General features: G+C 42.7%; 1 protein-coding gene across 3 annotated transcripts in view; it reads left to right on the top strand.

Annotated features, from left to right (window-relative positions):
• Positions 1 to 18250, top strand: part of LOC122554649 (ADAMTS-like protein 2) — a 122952-nt gene that overhangs the window by 80509 nt on the left and 24193 nt on the right. For 2 of the 3 annotated variants that reach the window (XM_087990286.1, XM_043700011.2), the window contains exon 11: positions 15997 to 16100. In XM_087990286.1, the coding sequence (XP_087846412.1) occupies positions 15997 to 16100 (104 nt within the window). Of the gene's footprint in view, positions 1 to 15996; positions 16137 to 18250 lie in introns of all 3 variants that reach the window. The other variant, XM_087990285.1, reaches the window with a different exon arrangement.

The following is an 18250-nucleotide window of genomic DNA, read 5'->3' as shown; positions in this document are numbered from 1 at the left end:
TAGTGTCCTCTCCCAAGCCAACATACTCAAGATCAAAGCGATAATAACTTAAAACCAGCTTTGCGGTTGTCATTCACATGCCTGACACTAGACATCCAAAGCAACTACTTCATTCAGAACTCAGATGTAGTGGTGAGACTCCCAGGAGGATTGTGAAAATGCTTGCAGGTGGCCTTAAAAGAGATCACATTGCGCTGGTTTGTAACTGACCAAAAGGAGAAAGCACATTTGGAGAGGCACCTAAACAAATTGAGAGACTTTGTCAGGAACCTGCAGAATCTCTCCATCAATGTCAGCAAAATGAAAGAGCTGGTTATTGACTTCAGGAAGCAGAGTGGAGGGCATGCCCCTGTCTGTATCAGTGTTGCTGAGGTGAAGAGCATTAAGTTCCTGGGAGTGATGATCATGAAGAATCGGTGTTGACATGGGTGGACCAGGGCAATCTCAAGGAAGCAGAACAATGTCTCTACTTCCTCAGGAGGCTATGGAAATTCGGCATGTCCACAATGACTCCTACTCATTTTTATGGATGCACCATAGAAAGCATCCTATCTAGATGCATCACAGCGTGGTTTGGCAACTGCTCTTCCCAACACTGCAAGAAATTACAGAGAGTTATGAATATAGCCCAGTCCATGCAAACCGGCTTTCCATCCATTGACTCCATCTATACTTCCTCCTCTCTCGGGAAAGCAACCAGTAGAATCAAAGACCCCGCCCACCCCAGTTACACTCTCTTCTACCCTCTTCCATCAGGCAGAACATATAAAACAGATTTAAGGACAGTTTCTTCCCTGCTGTTATCAGAATTCTGAATGGGCCTCTCAAATTTTAGATTGAAGTTTGGTCTTGCTCTCTTTCTGCACCTTCTCTGCAGCTAGTAGCATGGTATTCTTCACTCTGATCTATTATCCTAATGCACTTTGTTATGATATGATCTGCCTGTACTGGACGCAAAGTAAAACCTTTCACTGTACCTTGGTACATGGGACAACAATAATCAACCAACTGAAATCAGATCAGGGGAAGTAGAGGTAGTACTTCACCAGCATGTGGCAGAATCTGTCAGCCACGCATTTGACTTACCAGCCATCTCAAAATCCATTTCACCAGAATGGAGAGAAGTCATCCTCAAACCTGAGGGACTGCTTAAGAAAACAAAAAATGCAAGTATTCAACTGAAATCTAGCAGCTTGTTTAAGATATCCTTCAGCTTAATCGTAGCATTATGTTGATTTTATTTCACTTGTCAGACGGAGGACTTGTGGCACAGTGGATAGGGCCCTTTGAGGTTCAAGATCCTCTCCAGGGCTTGGTAGCCAAAGAAGGTGCATTCCATAATGTGATTGACCAGGTTAAGTATCAACTTGTAAGTCCCTTCAGCATATGGCAGCCGAGAAGAGCAGGAGAGATTCTTGTGTTGGCCGTGTGACGCGAAGGAACTGGAGCGTCTGCCATCACTCTCCATAGCTACAGTCACTACCTGGTGATCTCCATTCAAGGTCGGAGATGGTTACAGAGAGTGGTGAACTCAGCCCGGACAATCACAAAGGCCAACCTCCCATTTATAGAATTCATCTTCCAGGCCCGCTGCCAAGGAAGAGCCGACAGCATTCTCAAAGATCCATCCCACCCTGACAAAGTTTTTCTACAAGCTCTGCCATCAGGGAGAAGATACAGAAGCTTGAACACATCCATCAGCCGGTTTCAAAACAGTTTCTACCCTACTGTTGTTAGAATACTGAATGGACTCTTAACATTCGCCTGTACCTGTGTTTTTGTTTTTGCCACTGTTTACCTATTATTTACTTACCTACGCTACTTAACTCTGTGATCTGCCTGTATTGCTCGCAAGACAAAGCTTTTCACTGTGCCTCGGTACATGTGACAATGAATTGAATTAAATTAAATTCAGTTCAATACAGCACACTTGTCCAGTGTATAGTGCCAACAAAGTTGAAGCCTTGAGGGGAAGGCAGTTGGCTGAACATGTTGGTGTAGGTCTGTGGTACTAACAGATTTGGCTTCACTTCCCATTCCATCCAGGGTGTATTTGAGGTCTGCCATTCCAGCCCTACCATCCATACAGGTTGTGGAACTGTGGGTTGACCCTGCTATTGGGCAGAGAACTCAAGAAGAATCAGCAGGTCATTTGTTACAGTAAAAGATTTTAAAAAGGACATCTGTCCATCGGCTTCATGGGAATTCCTCTTTTTAACATTTATTGGCCTTTCCTAAGATTGTAACAAGATTTCGAATGACTCATTGAGTTAGTGCCTACTTATCTTTGTGGAAGTGAGTTCCACACTTCTGCTACCCGCTTGAAGATACAATTTTGAACTTATCTGCTGATTGGCTGAATTCTAATTTTAAGCTTAAGACCCCCCCTTATCCTAGCCCTTCCCATCAATGGACAATGTCATTTCCTAAAACCTTTAATCAAATTATCCCTCGGCCTTCTACAACCCAGGGAATATCAGCCTAGTTCATAGAACATAAAACATAGAACATTACAGCACAGTACAGGCCCTTTGGCCCTCGATGTCGCGCCGACCTGTGAAACCAATCTAAAGCCCACCTAACCTACACTACTCCATTAACAACCATATGTTTATCCAATGACCATTTGAATGCCCTTAATGTTGACGAGTTTACTACTGTTGTAGGCAGGGCATTTCATGGCCTTACTACTCTGAGTAAAGAACCTATGTCAATGTTCCTCATCATTTAATGCTTTGAGTCATGGTACTATTCTGGTGACACTCCACAGTATTATTTCGATGTATGGTATATATTTTCGAAGCAGTTGTAACCAGAGTTGTTTGCAGTGCCTCCAACATGGCCTAAACAAGACTTTGTATGGCTTTAGCCAAACTTCCCTTTGCATCGTAGCTCCTGGTTATGAGGACTAACATTCCAATTAGTCATTTGGATTTTTTTTTTGGTCCTGAATTCTTAATTCTAGTGATTTGAGTGCCTGGAGCCCTAATTCTCCTTGGGTAACCACTTTTTTGTTTTGCGCATTAGAATTTAAATCTACTCTGTTTTGGTCTAAAGTAGAAGAGGTTAAATTTTTCAGTCCTAAATCAGTCTGTTTTCATTTTATCCAAATTGTCAATGTCCCTGTTTAATCTTTTACTTCTATATGCTATCAAACATTGAGTTGTTGGCAGACTCGTTACATGGATCTCTATTGCATTACTTTAGATATTAATAAACATAGTGACAAACCAAAGTCCTCCACAGGCTGTTGTAGGATTGTACACTTGTGTCCAGTTTACATACCTATCAGTTATCTTGTTAACTACCTGCTGGAAGTCTATATAAACCATACTCCTGGATTTTCCCCTATTGGTTAGACTCTGAAAATTAATTTTTTTTTGTTAGACATGACCTGCCCCATTATAAATCTATATCGATTGGCAGTGATCAAATTTTTCAAAATGTTCAGCTTGTAATTCCAGTAATTTTCTAACGACAGATATTAGAGGAAAGTGTTCATAGTTTCTATCACCTTTCTCAAATTTTGGAATTACACCTTTAATTTTTCAGTGTTAAGGGGTATTTCGTGGATCAGCAACACTTTGGAAGATTATAGCTAAATAACTATAATTTTTTTTTCATGTACGGCCCATAAAACCCTGAGGTAGAAGCCATCAACTCCTGGAGGTTTGTTCCCGCTGTTATTTCTTTCCAGTATCGCTTTCTTGCTCATGCTTCCTTTAGCGAGTTCCTGTTCTTGATTCATTTTCAATTGTCCTGCAATGTTGAATGTATTGTCCTCTCCCACAGCAATAGTTATTCAAAATGTGTGCTATTTCCATATTTCGGACTTGATTTTTTGATTAATATTTTACTCCTAGCTTTTTTTTATATAATATATTTTTATTAAGAAAAAAATAGATTTTTAAATACAACAAATACAAAACAATGCAATTGAAAACAATACAAAAATAGTACAAAACTAAACCCAAATAATATAAAGAATTCCCCAACCCACCCTCCTATACGAATGTATAAACATATGTAGAGAAGTATAAAATTTAAAAAAAAACCCAAACTAGCTATTTAACTAAATAAATAAATACCTAACAACAAACAAATAAATAGTAATAACTCAGCCCAGCCAAACAAAACACTCATACATTCACAGTTCCTCCTCCCTGGATATTGGATTCATGAAACACAATCGTTACGGCTATATAAAAGCCCTTGTTAGTGCGGCAGATAAATCTGTGTCCAGGTATTTCAAAAAGGGTTGCCATGTCTTGTAAAAATTCTCAGTTTTGTGGTGTACCATATTTGTGAGAAAATCCAGGGGAATATGCTCCATAACAATCTTCCGCCAACCCGACAGGCCTGGGGGGTTTTCGGATATCCAACCTAGCAAGATATTCTTCCTTGCACAGAATGTAAGAATATTGAAAAGTTTTGCCTTGTGCGAGTCTGCAGGAAATACAATGGGTAGGCCCAAAAGGAGAGAAATAGGGTCCCTTCTCCACCCCTACACCTATATTCCTCTCCATTGCACCCACCACAGCGCTCCAATATGTTTGAAGCCTGTCACAAGACCAAAGACAATGGGTAAGAGTACCCATACAGACCTTGCACTTGGGACATGCTGAAGATACCCCTGGTTTAAATTTTGACAAACGGTCCGGGGCTAAGTAGACCCTGTGGAGAATCTTCAACTGTAAAGCATGGGTCCTGTTGCAAAGTGATATCTTCCTTGCATTCTCCCAAATATCCTCCCATGCCTCTGAAGAAACTTCAACACCCAGCTCTCTTTCCCACATCTTGCAGAGTCGATCAGACTCATCTGAGGTGGCACCCCCCAATTGGTGATATAAAGTACTGACAGAGGAGTGTACTCTTAGCCCTTAGTACCCCTCTTTCTATGTCAGATTTGTATGGATCAGTCAAAAGTGTGATTTTTTTTTAATAAAATCCCTAACTTGAAAAAAACGGAAGAGGTCTCTATTAGGTAACTCGTACTTCCGTACTAACTGATCAAAGGACATCATTACAGCTCCCTCAAATAAATCACCCATGCAAGATATACCCCTAGCTGCCCAACATTTAAATCCTGAATCTATCATACCCGGTTGAAAACCCGGCATACCCACTAAAGGTGTAAACAAAGATGTTTTGCCAATATTACCTTCCCTCTGCCAAATTGCCCTCCATGCTTTAACAGTTTTGATGACTATTGGTTTATGGCAATATTCCCTAACTGTCCTCACCTTGTCCAAAAACAGCAAACTGGTAAGGGGGCACCTTACCTGGGAGGCTTCGATATCTACCCATATTGAAAGAGGATCCCCACAAACCCAATCACTTACGTAGGTCAAAAGCGAGCTTAATTGGTAATTTTTAAAGTCCGGAAGATCTACTCCCCCCCAATCTGTGAGGCAACTGCAGTTTGGCTAATTTAATGAGGGGCCGTTTATGGTGCCAGATAAAGGAGCTGAACCAACTGTTCAGTCTCCTGAGTGTTTGTTTATTGAAAATCAGGACCGGGCGCCTTTCCACTCTGAAGCTGCCTCACAGCTTCCTACACTTCTTGCTCTGATAATGGGACATTGAGAAAGGACTGTTGTTCGGGAGTCACACCCGGGAGCTTCAGATCTCTAAAAAAGGATTCCATTTTGGCCTGTCCCTCCTCACAATTCTCAGACTGATATAACTCTAGAACGCCACATTAGTCTTTTTAGAATCACATGTTAGGTTCCCAGACCCTTCCCTAATCGCTGCAATGGTTTGTGGGGCACTTCTCTTTCTGGCAAGGTATGCTAAGTATTTGCCTGGATTGTCACCATGCTCGTATAACCTTTGCTTTGCAAAAGTCAGCTCTTTCTTTGCCGTCTGCGTGAGCATGGAATTTAATGTAGACCGCAGTGCTGTAATCCTCTGTAGTTTGACCAACGAGGGTCTGTCAAAATAGGCCTTCTCGGCTGCCTTCAACCGTGCTTCAAGGAGATGTTGCTGCTCACCCTTCTGCCGCTTCCTACTGGTGAAATAGGGTAGCATCCGTATAGGGTACAGCAAACGAGGGAGAATATTCATCTTAATAAGCGCTATCCGACCCAACCAGGAGACTGAAAGTGCCTCCCATCTTTGGAGATCTTGTTTAATTTTTTCAAATAATTGAGTAAAATTGGCTTTGAACAGCCAATCCAGAACTGGAGTAATGAATATGCCCAAATACACAAAACCCTCCTGTGACCACTTAAATGGGAATCTATAGTCACTCTCAAGAGCCAACTCTTTCGTAAGACCACCCATAGGCCTAGCCTCTGATTTAGCAAAATTAATCTTATACCCTGAAAAAGCGCCAAACGCGTGAATGCATTGTATCAGGCAAGGCACTGAGACTGCTGGATTTGTCAAGAAAATTAGAACATCATCTGCATACAGCGAGATCTTATGTAATTTTGACCCCACTTCTGGAGCTGATATATTGAGATCCCCACGAATAGCCTCTGCCAACGGTTCAATCACCAACGTAAAAAGTAATGGTGAAAGGGGACAGCCCTGCCGGCTGCCCCTAGAAATATTAAAATTGCTTGATCGTATCCCGTTGGTAATGACCGCAGCGAGAGGTACACTGTAGAGAACCTTTATCCATCTTATGAAAACTTAGCCCAGACCAAACCGGTCTAGAGTATAGAAAAGGTACGGCCACTCAACTCAATCAAATGCCTTCTCTGCATCTAAAGAAATCACCAATCCCTGTATTGACTGCTGTTGGCATGCTTGAATTACGTTAAGCAGCCTCCCAACGTTATTGGAGGATCTGCGACCCTTTATGAAGCCCGTCTGATCCTCTTTAATAATAGAGGGTAACACAGTCTCAAGCCTTAACGCAAGAGCCTTAGAGAGGATTTTAAAGTCCACATTTAAGAGCGAGATGGGCCTGTATGAAGCACAGTCTTTCGGATCCTTCCCTTTTTTAAGGATAAGTGAAATATTGGCCTCTCTCAGAGATGGTGGGAGACAATCATGACTGTATGAATCATTAAACATATTCAGCATTGGGCCTAACCGTATACTTATAAATTCCTTATAGAATTCACTGGGAAGTCCATCAGGACCGGGCGCCTTTCCACTCTGAAGCTGCCTCACAGCTTCCTACACTTCTTGCTCTGATAATGGGACATTGAGAAAGGACTGTTGTTCGGGAGTCACACCCGGGAGCTTCAGATCTCTAAAAAAGGATTCCATTTTGGCCTGCCCCTCCTCACAATTCTCAGACTGATATAACTCTAGAACGCCACATTAGTCTTTTTAGAATCACATGTTAGGTTCCCAGACCCTTCCCTAATCGCTGCAATGGTTTGTGGGGCACTTCTCTTTCTGGCAAGGTATGCTGAGTATTTGCCTGGATTGTCACCATGCTCGTATAACCTTTGCTTTGCAAAAGTCAGCTCTTTCTTTGCCGTCTGCGTGAGCATGGAATTTAATGCAGACCGCAGTGCTGTAATCCTCTGTAGTTTGACCAACGAGGGTCTGTCAAAATAGGCCTTCTCGGCTGCCTTCAACCGTGCTTCAAGGAGACATCGCTGCTCACCCTTCTGCCGCTTCCTACTGGTGGAATATGAAATAACTAACCCTCTGGCATAAGCTTTGGCAGTTTCCCAGAGAACAGATGAGCTATCAACCGAGCCTATGTTGATGTCTAGGAATGCCCAAAATTCCCTAGAGAAATACTCCACAAACTTGCTGTCCATGAGAATAAAAGGGTCCATTCGCCAGTACCTTGAATCCACTGTAACATCCTTAATCTTAACCATGAAGTATACTGGAGCATGATCAGAGATGGCAATGTTACCAATTGTACAGGATGCCACCAGATCCAGGGTTACCGCAGGGGTCAGAAAAAAAACAATCCTCGTGTGACATCTATGCGGATTGGAGAAAAATGTGAAATCCCTACCTGTCCCCCAATCCTAATTCCCCACACAGACCCAATAACTGCTTAGTTTGTGCAGAGGGTATCAAGGGACCTTTAGGCAATCTGTCTATTGTGGGGTCCACGAGGCAGTTAAAATCTCCCCCTATAATGATGTGCCGAGACTTGAGACTTATCACTTTAGAAAAAGTCACTACCAAGAATTTAAGAGGATGAGCTGGGGGACAATAAACATTTAAAATGTCATATTCTTCCCCATTTATCAAGGCTTTAAGAATTACAAACCTCCTATATGTGTCTTTAACACATTCCAACAATTTAAATGAGAGATTTTTCATTACCAATATAGCCACTCCCCTACTTCTGGTATTAAATGATGAAAAATAAACTCGGTCAAAGCCATTCTGCTGTAATTTCAAATGCTCCTTGTCATCCAAATGTATCTCCTGTAACAAAGCAATATCCACCTTCTCCTCTCTAAGACTCAAGAGTACCTTCTTCCTCTTAATTGGTAAGTGACTTCCCTTGATATTCCAGGTACACCATTTAATCAAATCATTAGCCATAATCTTCTGCAATTACATTTAAATTCCAGAGAGGATGAACCCGAACCACAAATTGCTGAGCCTTAGTGTCCATCAAATATAAAAACTACATAAACTAAAACCACTACATTTAATAAACATATGAAATTATTAAAAATAAAAAACAACAAAAACCAGAAAACAAACGATCATATAAAGCGCCAATAGCGTTGAGTAAGGGAACTCACCCCCTGCCCGGAGGGGGATACTACCCATCCCGAACTGCCTATAAATAGGCATCTAACCATCTCAACAACCTTCTCTTCTCCCAGCTAGAGCCGCATCGCAAGCACAAGCTAAAAAGAATAAACACCCCATAGAATATCAATATGAATAAAAAACCATTCTTTCATAAAAAGGGGGAATAAATACCCCACCCATCCTTTGGTATGTCCTAACTTAGAAATTTAAAATGTACATCTTAACCACCGCCAGACATAGTTTGAACCAAATTATTATCAATAGAGGAAAAAAAGGGGGATAAACAAAGCTCCAACCGGATTTCCTCCATTTCTTTTACAGAATGATAAACGCATACCCAAGCAACAATATTTATACATACTACAATTGTTTAAATTAGGTTAGTTTGACAACAAAGTCTCTTGCCTTCTCCGATGTGTCAAAGAGATGCATGGATCCATCTAAGGTGATACGAAGCACTGCCAGATGTCTCAGGGAGTACTGAATCCCAAGCTCCTTCAATCTTCTCTTGACATCATCATACGATTTTCGTTTCTTGATCACCTCTGCTGAAAAGTCCTGAAAAAACATGATCTTAGACCCCTCGTAAATTAGGGCCTTTGGATCCTTCCCCTGGAGTCTGGAAACCTCCATGACTCTCTCCTTATCCTGGTAATGATAGAACCGCACCAGGAAAGGACAAGGGCGTTGACCCAGACCCGACCTCCGTGCTGCGACCCGGTGAGCCCTCTCTATCGTCAATCCTCTCATGCCAAGTCTCCAAGTCAAGGAATTTCGGAAGCCAATCTTCAATGAATTCCGCAGGCCGCTCATCTTCCTTACCCTCAGGCAGACTGATGATCCGAGTGTTTTTTTTCCTGCCCCTGTTTTCAAGATGATCCACTTGGTCACACAAATTACGAACCTGGGTATTCAGGGCTTGGATCTCTTCCTCGACTGACATCACCTTCCACCACTGTGACCCTCTGCTCCACCTCATCCGTCCTCTTCTCCATGTCTCCCACTGCTGCTCATGCTTCTGCAGCATGAGAGAGACTGGAGCCAGTTTCTCTTCAATCTGTTTCCCAACATCTCGCGAGATTTCGAGAGCTGGTTCACCAGGTCCTGGAGAGTAATCGGCTCCGAGGCTGTTGCAGGCTGGGCTGCAGGCCCGGCCTCAGATGCTCCTCCTCCCTTTTTAGGCATTTCTGGACAGCTGAAAATACAGGTAAGTCAATTTTTAAATGTTTCTTGGGGCTCCACAATCTTTCCAACGCCCCTTGAAATCCTGATGACCTGGGTTGGGTGGGTTAAAGGACCGTCCTGCTCCTGCTGCGATGCGAAGCTCTGCAGTGTAATCTTCTCAGATCACCGCCATCTTAGATCCCCCTCCTAGCTATGTTTAAAAGCTCATCTTTACCATCAATTGCTTCTAATGTAACATCTTTTTGTATTAATTCATTGATCATGTTTTGCAGCTTTTACTCATTTTTTTTGGTGTTCTTTGCCTATCCCCTGAGTTTGTGCTATCCTGGGGAAGTGTTATCTGTCAACAGTGACCTTTTAATTGGGAAATATAGTTGTTGCTCTTAGTGTTATACTTAGTCCTTCACTCACACATGTGCACTCTGCCCGAGGGTAGATCCTTGGCTCATTGTCTGCTGACATGCCAGCCTGAACCATCCTTTTTTTGGTCAATGGTGCTTGCACTCATAGGGCCAAGATGAGGAGGTAGATCGCAGTTATGCCTTAGCTGAAATGGAAATTGAATTTATGGGATGGGATTATTCTGAACCCAAATGCCTAACCTCTTAGTGGAGAATGCTGGTCCTGCATGGTTTTTGGACCATCTTGTGTTGTTCAGTTGTAGTTTATCAAGTAACAGCTTTGATCATTTTGCTTCATCTCACTCCACTACAGTTGGTTTTTAACAAAAATCTAGATGTAAATTTAAGATGTTCTTTTCAAGCCAAACTTTGGATTTGACTATGTTATGATCATTTGTGGATAAATAGCCCTTTACATATTGTTCTACTTAATGCCAGAATAACCTTCAGCTCATTCCTCCCTGCTTAGATCTGAAGTGAATTAAATTAACTGACAAAGCACAGCTAGCAGGGTTTAATTGTGAGTGCAGCCTTTAAAAGTTGTCCTTTGCTGTGGTTTCTTTGATCCCAGGACGTGCTGACATGTACTGATCAACAAGTGAGATTTGGAGTGATCTTGGATCATGCGCACTTTGGTCGTCTGATTAGCAATTCAAGACAATTTGCCACTGGAACCTGTTTAAAGGACAATGGAAGTAGATCTCACTGTTTCATTCTCCCAGTGGTCACTCCTCCCCTCTGCCTCAGGCAATCCTACTCACTAAGATTGGTTAATCTTTCTTATTGTTTTATAGGATTGGTTAATCTTACTCATTGTTTCACTGTGATCGATAATTGTTCTTTCTGTCTCATTATGATTAGTTAATCCTACTCATTGTCTCACAATGGTTGCATAATCTTACCATCTAATTTACGAGTGGCCACTCCTCTTTCCAGTCTCAATCTCCTAAGGGTCCTCGGCTTCTTACTCTCTCACTCAATGTGGTCACTCCTTGCTATGTAATTTTTCAAGCAGTCATACCTCCTCATTGTCTCAATTAGCTGTATTGATAGTCAGTGGTAGCTGGTGACTTTCCCGATCAATGAGAGATGGCTAGACATTATTAACCAAAGTCGATTGTTGTATAAAATAATGGCTGTGAAGGGGTTAATGTTCATATTACATTGTACTACGTCTCTCACGCTGTGAGAGAGTTCTACTCTCTTTCGGAGGGAGTAGATGTATCTGTATCAGCTTCCTAAGGTTGTATTTATTGCTATCGTGCAATAAGCCTTGTGATGTAAGCACAGTACCTCTACTGAAGGGTGTCCTCTATCACAAATCACAAGACAAAGCAAAGACAAAATAGATTGGGTGGCTGCAAACTACATCAAACAGCAGATGTTTCATTTTAAATCTTTGCATTCGGTTTTGGATTTAAGCAATTAACACTTTTTTTTAAAAGTAAGCCATGAACAGTAGTATCTGCAAATTGATTTGCAAAGGTTTTGTGCTTGGGGCTGTTTGAAATACAGTGACCAGTACAGATCATTAGTCATTATTTTTGAAGTGCTAAAGTGGGATTGAATAGGAATAATAATTGAATATGTCTGCTCCATGCCATTTGTCATTCATTATTTGAATACTTGACCATGAACTGTATGGTCTGCAACAATCTGGCTGCCGACAGAGAGTTAAATCCCTGTCCACCAAAAAAGACAAAAACTAAAGAACACAGAAAATAGGAGTCGACATAGGCCATCCTACCCTTTATGTCTGCTCCCCCATTCAGTGTCATCATGTCTGATCATCTAACACAGTATCCTGTTCCCTCTTTCTCCCAAATCCTTTGATCCCTTCAGAACTATATCTAACTCCTTGAAACATTCAACGTTCTGGCCTCAACCACTTTCTGTGGCAGAGAACTCCATAGGCTCACCACTCTCTGGATGAAGAAATTTCTCCTCATCTCAGTGCTAAAATGGCTTACCCTTAAATTGTGACCCTTAGTTCTGAACTCTTCAGTCATTGGAGATATCCTCCCCGTGTTTATGCTGTCTAGTCCTGTTAGAATTTTATAGGTTTCTGTGAAGCTCCCAGTCATTCTTCTAAATTCCAATAGAGTCCGAATCAATGCAGTATTTCTTCATATATCAGCTGTACCATCCCAGGCATCAGTTTTCTCAACATTTTTTGCAATCCCTCCATAGCCAGAGCATCCTTCCAAAGATATGGAAATTAAAACTTCCCCACATTACTCCAGTTGTGGTCTCACCAAAGCCCTGTACAATTGCAGCAAGGCATCTCTGCTCCTGTACTCAAATCTTTTTCCCATACCACTTGCCTTCTTCATCTGCATGCTCACTTTCAGGACTCTACATTAGCTACCCTCCAGTCTATAGGAATTGTTCCAGCATCTATAGAATCTTGAATGATAGCCACCAATGCATCCATTATTTCCCAGGCCAGTTCCTTAAGTATTCTGGGATGTGGATTACCAGGCACTGGAGATTTATTGGCCTCTAATCCCGCCAAAATCCCCATATCATTTCCCGACGAATACTGATTTCCTTTAGTTGCTCTTTTTCACCAGATCCTGCAGCCCCAAACATTTTTGGGACATCGCAAAGGTGGGCACAAATTCAGACAGAACCAAAACATGTGTTTAATTGATTTTCATCTCTTTGTACCCCATTATTGCATGCCCTGTTTCTGATTGTAAGGGACCAACATTTGTCTTCACTAATCCTTTCCTTTTCACATACCTGGAGAAGCCTTTACAATCAGTTTGTGTGTTTTCCACAAGCTTACTCTCGCATCCTGTTTCAACCCCCTTAATCAATCCCTTTGTCCTGTTTTGCTGAAATGTAAACTTGTTTCATATCCTCAGCTCTGCTGCTTCTTTGGTCAAAATGGCTAACCTATCCTTGGATCTAATATCTAATTGCCCTTGTTAGCCATGATCAGGTCACCTTTCCCATTTTGTTTTTTTGAACAATTGAACAATTATGTCATTTCCTCTGTGTGCTCTTTAAATATTTACTATTGCGTACCCACTGTCATGCCTTTAAAGTAATATTCCTCAATATATCATAGCCAGCTCAAATGATACCACGGTAGTTTCCTTTATTTGGATTCAGGACATAAGGTCTCAGAATCAACTATGTTAGTCTGCAGGAGTGGCCGGTAATGGTGTCGTGAATAGATTTGGTGATCACAGTGACAAATTTGTCACTGCCTCTTGCTCATGTGATTCAGTTTTCTTTTCAATGCTACAAGGTCCACTTCTGAAAGAAGGCATTGGAAAGTATTCAGAGGGGGCATATGGGATGGTGTCTATATTGTTATGTGGTAAGACTAGGCAGCTGGGATTGTTCTCCTTAGAACGGAGAAGATTAATGGGAGCTTTAATAGAGATGCTCAGAACTTTGGTAGGGTAGCTAGGGAGAACATGTTTCCATTGGCAATGGAGATGATAACCAGAGGGCACAGAATAAAGGCAGTTTCCAAAAGAACAGGTGGTGTTGGTATATCTGAATTTTTTAGGGGAGAAAGTGAGGACTGCAGATGCTGGAGATCAGATCTGAAAATGTGTTGCTGGAAAAGCACAGCAGGTCAGGCAGCATCCAAGGAACAAGAGAATCGACGTTTCGGGCATAAGCCCTGAAGAAGGACTCATGCCCGAAACGTCGATTCTCCTGTTCCTTGGATGCTGCCTGACCTGCTGTGCTTTTCCAGCAACACATTTTCAGTTTGTATCTGAATTTTTTGTCATGTAGTGAACTAGAGTGCCACAGATTTTAGAATTCTTATGTCTGTGTTCTTATGTTGTGCCATTAACCCTTCCTGCCTTTGTAATTTCTTCTAATCCACAACCATCTGATAGACCTGCATTCCCCAAATTTGACCTGTTGTTCCTCCAGTTCTGTTGGCCTCCATATTGGCGGCTAGGCCTTCAGCCCTAAACTCTGAAATTCACTCAGTAAATCTCTTATGTTGCTCTTCCCCTCTTCCTTCAAGGGGCTCTTTAAAACTGGTGTAGTCGCTTTGTGTATACAGGACCTCAGTATTACTGAAAAGCAGACACATGATATTGAAGCTTTCACTTTGCACTCATCAGGACAGAATCACAAGAATTGGAGATTTGGTGTTCTTGCAATTGTGCCCTGATGAGTACAAGATGAAGTGTTTCACCAGAATGTCTCTTTTCTGAGCAGTAAGAAAACCTGTGTCTTCGACTGAGCTTTTCATCACCCACCCTAATATTTTCTTCTGTAATTCATTGCTTGTTGCTGCTGTTGAGAGGCATCTTAAAATGTTTTTCATTGTTAAGGATGCCAAAAGGATACAGTTGTTTGTTGAAAGAATGGTAGAAGGAAGGGAATTGGAACTGTTCTTGAAGAGCAAACATTTACAGGGCTCTATGGGAAAAAGCTGTGATGAGGGGCTAATTAGCTCATTCTAAGAAAGAGCTGGCATAGGCACAATGGGTCAAAGGACTCATGATCACTCCTCCTTGCCATCTTTTTCCGAATGTGGTCACACATTGTGGTCTTACTCCCAGATGTGGTCCCTCCCAGCAACTGGCTCCATTGATAGATGCAGAGACCCTTGTTGAATAGTGTAATGGGGACAGGATTGGACTGACCCCTGAGACCTCTCCCTGCCCTGGTCTGATAGTCTGCTGGACTGACATCGAGGATTGATCACTGAGCTGAGCTTGCAATTCCAGAGCATCGCCAACGTACATTGAATTGAGCCTCTGAAAGGAATCAGCACCTATGGGAGAAGTAACTCCTGAGGTGTGGTGTGGAGGAAGCAGGAAAGAGTAATTTGATCTCCTGATGTGTATGTACAGCGTATACAACCGAACAGTTGATCATGCAAAATTCTCCTTTAAAACAGGCAGCTGGTTCACTGACTTCTGTTTTATCCTGAGTCCCAAGGAGAATTTCATCTCCTTGATATTTAAGAATTCATGGTCCTGTATGAGAAATATTACCTAACGATCAGCACTGGCCAGAACTGCTTCATTTAGCATGCAAATAAAAACCTTCTTTTCCAGATGCTTAATAATAGTGGGTATGGCCTTAGCAGTGAAGGTGCATTTGCAGTAAAGAGGTCCTCTGGATCACAAAACATAAACTCAGTATCTGATGTGTAGGGTGGTGTTTGATGCCCAGTGATAGTTAGGGTCTGGGCAGTGTTTGACGTGGAGTAGTGTCCAGTGTGGGATTGTACTAGTTTTGAGCAGGGTGGACTCTGGGGCAGGGTACTTTCGGGTGGGGCAGTGTTAGGAGAGGATAGTGTGGACGGCTGGGTATTTTTGGGCAAGGGCTAGTGTCTCTGAAGCGATCATGACTCAGCAGTTTCTGGTGAGCTGCTACCTGGGTCTGGGTCTGGGTGGTGTCTGAGGTTGCATGTGTTTCAATTGGAGCAGTGTGTGGGGAGAGGCGATATCTGGGCTGTACAGTTTTGGATGGAGCAGTATCTGGGGTAAAAGGTGTCTGGAGCTGTCATGATGTTTGGAGCATGAGGCTGTGCTGAAATTAAATGGCATGGAGTGAATGTGTTTGGGGATGAACGAATAATTGAATTGTAGAGCAGGGTTGATGATGTCACGTATTCCCTAAGACTGGCTGATAACTAATTATACTCTCTCCCCAGGATGCCTAGGACTTTTTCCTGCATTGCTTTCTTTAGACCTTACCTTGTGTTTCCTTTCTGTTGCAGCAATGAATTTGAAGATGGGGATATTGATCATGACATCAGTCTGGCTGACATGTACAGATGGAAGGTATCAGCGTACGCACCCTGCAGTTCCACATGTACCACAGGTGCCTTTGGGAACCTACAGCCCTTCATTTCTCCAAGTACAGGGCCGTTAATCTTATACCCAATTTGGTGGGAGGGTTGGGGAGTGGGTGAGGGGTGGTGATTGAAATACGGTGAAGGGGTTGGTTAAGACTTAGTTTACACTTTTGTTTGAAATGTCGCAATTTGTGCTCTATCAAAGTGACAGCAGAGCTATGTCTCTTGCTTTCTTCATTTTCTGTTGGGGAGAGACCAGCAATTTTTTTCTTCTGGAATTTCTGTTTGTCCAGTTGCCAAAATTTCAGAATACTGCAGGTTCTACTTGTTTCACAATGTTCCACTCGCTGCACCAGGAACATCTTCCCCTGAGTCATGCCCACTGGCATCCGTGCCATGTTATTGTTGCAAAAGGATGTTAAAAGTGCTGCCTTTGCTCCTTTCGTAATGACCGATCACTGTCACTAATACCGTACACTGTGCACATCGTGCAGTGTGGAGGGTGCAGGAGGACACTAAGTGTCTAGATTAGAGTGGTGCTGGCAAAGCACAGCACTTCAAGGCAGCATCCGAGGAGCAGGAAAATCGATGTTTGGGAGGTCAGGTGAATTGGCCGTGCTAAATTGCCCATAGTGTTAGGTGCATTAGTCAGAGGGAAATGAGTCTGGGTGAGTTACCCTTCAGTGGGTTGGTGTGGACTGGTTGGGCTGTAGGCAATCTGATCATAATCTAAACAGGAATGGAGGCAGGGAGCCTCCAGGGTGGAGAGACACTAAGTGTGTCATTTAGAAGCTGCACATTTGTCCTCGGCTCAAGGACTTGTACATTTAATGCCATTAGCACGAAACTCCAAGAATTTGACATTCATCTCACAGATTTTATGGGATCTGGGTTTTCCGAAGTGCCTCCGAGCTGATCAGTTTCCTTTGAAGTATAGTCACTTGTGAAATGTGGCAGTTTGTAATCATGATCTGTGGAGCTTGCTGTGCCTCGAGATAATTAGATTAGATTACTTACAGTGTGGAAACAGGCCCTTCGGCCCAACAAGTCCACAGCGCCCCGCCGAAGCGCAACCCACCCATACCCCCTACATTTACACTTTACCTAACACTACGGGCAATTTAGCATGGCCAATTCACCTGATCTGCACATCTTTGGACTGTGGGAGGAAACCGGAACACCCGGAGGAAACCCACGCAGACACGGGGAGAACGTGCAAACTCCACACAGTCAGTCGCCTGAGGCGGAATTGAACCCGGGTCTCTGGAGCTGTGAGGCAGCAGTGCTAACCACTGTGCCACCGTGCCGCCCACTAATCTGGCTCTGTGATGTTAATTGGAGGGTTGGATTGCCGTAATACCAAAATGACCTCATCTGATCTTTGAACAGTGGTATGGGATTTTTCACATCCCTCTCAGAGACCTGATGAAACTTCTATCTGAAAGGCAGCACCTCCAGCAACGGTGTGGTCCTCCAGTATTGCACTGAATTGTTAGCTGCAGCGTCCTTCTGAAATTTGAGCAAGGGATGGGAAAGGCAGGAAGGGGAGGACAGCGAGAATGGAATTGTGGTGTGTTGGTGAGAATATGAAAGCTGTTACCACATAGAATGTTACGGTTCAACACGGTTTTGTGAAGGGTAGATCGTGCCTCACAAACCTTAATTGAGTTCTTTGTGATGGTGACCAAATGGGTGGATGATGGTAAAGTGGTTGATGTGGTGAATATGGATTTCAGTAAGGTATTTGATAAGGTTCTCCATGGTAGGCTATTGCACAAAATATGGAGGCATGGAATTGAGGGTGATCTAGCGGTTTGGATCAGACGTTGGCTAGTTGAAAGATGACAGAGGGTGGTGGTTGATGGGAAATGTTCATCCTGGAGTTCAGTTATTAGTGGTGTACCATAAAGATCTGTTTTGGGACCACTGCTGTTTTTCATTTTTATAAATGACCTAGATGTGGGCATAGAAGGATGAGTTAGTAACTTTGCGGATGACACTAAGGTTGGTGGAGTTGTGGATAGTGATAAAGGATGTTGCAGGTTACAGATGGACATAGATAAGCCGCAGAGCTGGGCTGAGAGGTGGCACATGTGGTTTAATGCAGAAAAGTATGAGGTGAGTCACTTTGGAAGGAGCAACAGGAGTAAAGAGTACTGGGCTAATGGTAAGATTC

This window comes from Chiloscyllium plagiosum, unplaced genomic scaffold (genome assembly GCF_037043375.1).
Source record: "Chiloscyllium plagiosum isolate Xiang-an unplaced genomic scaffold, Cpla_swu_hap1 HiC_scaffold_9, whole genome shotgun sequence".
NCBI lineage: Eukaryota > Metazoa > Chordata > Chondrichthyes > Orectolobiformes > Hemiscylliidae > Chiloscyllium > Chiloscyllium plagiosum.
Note: the sequence above shows the minus strand (reverse complement) of the source record. Positions and strands in the feature narration are given on the sequence as shown.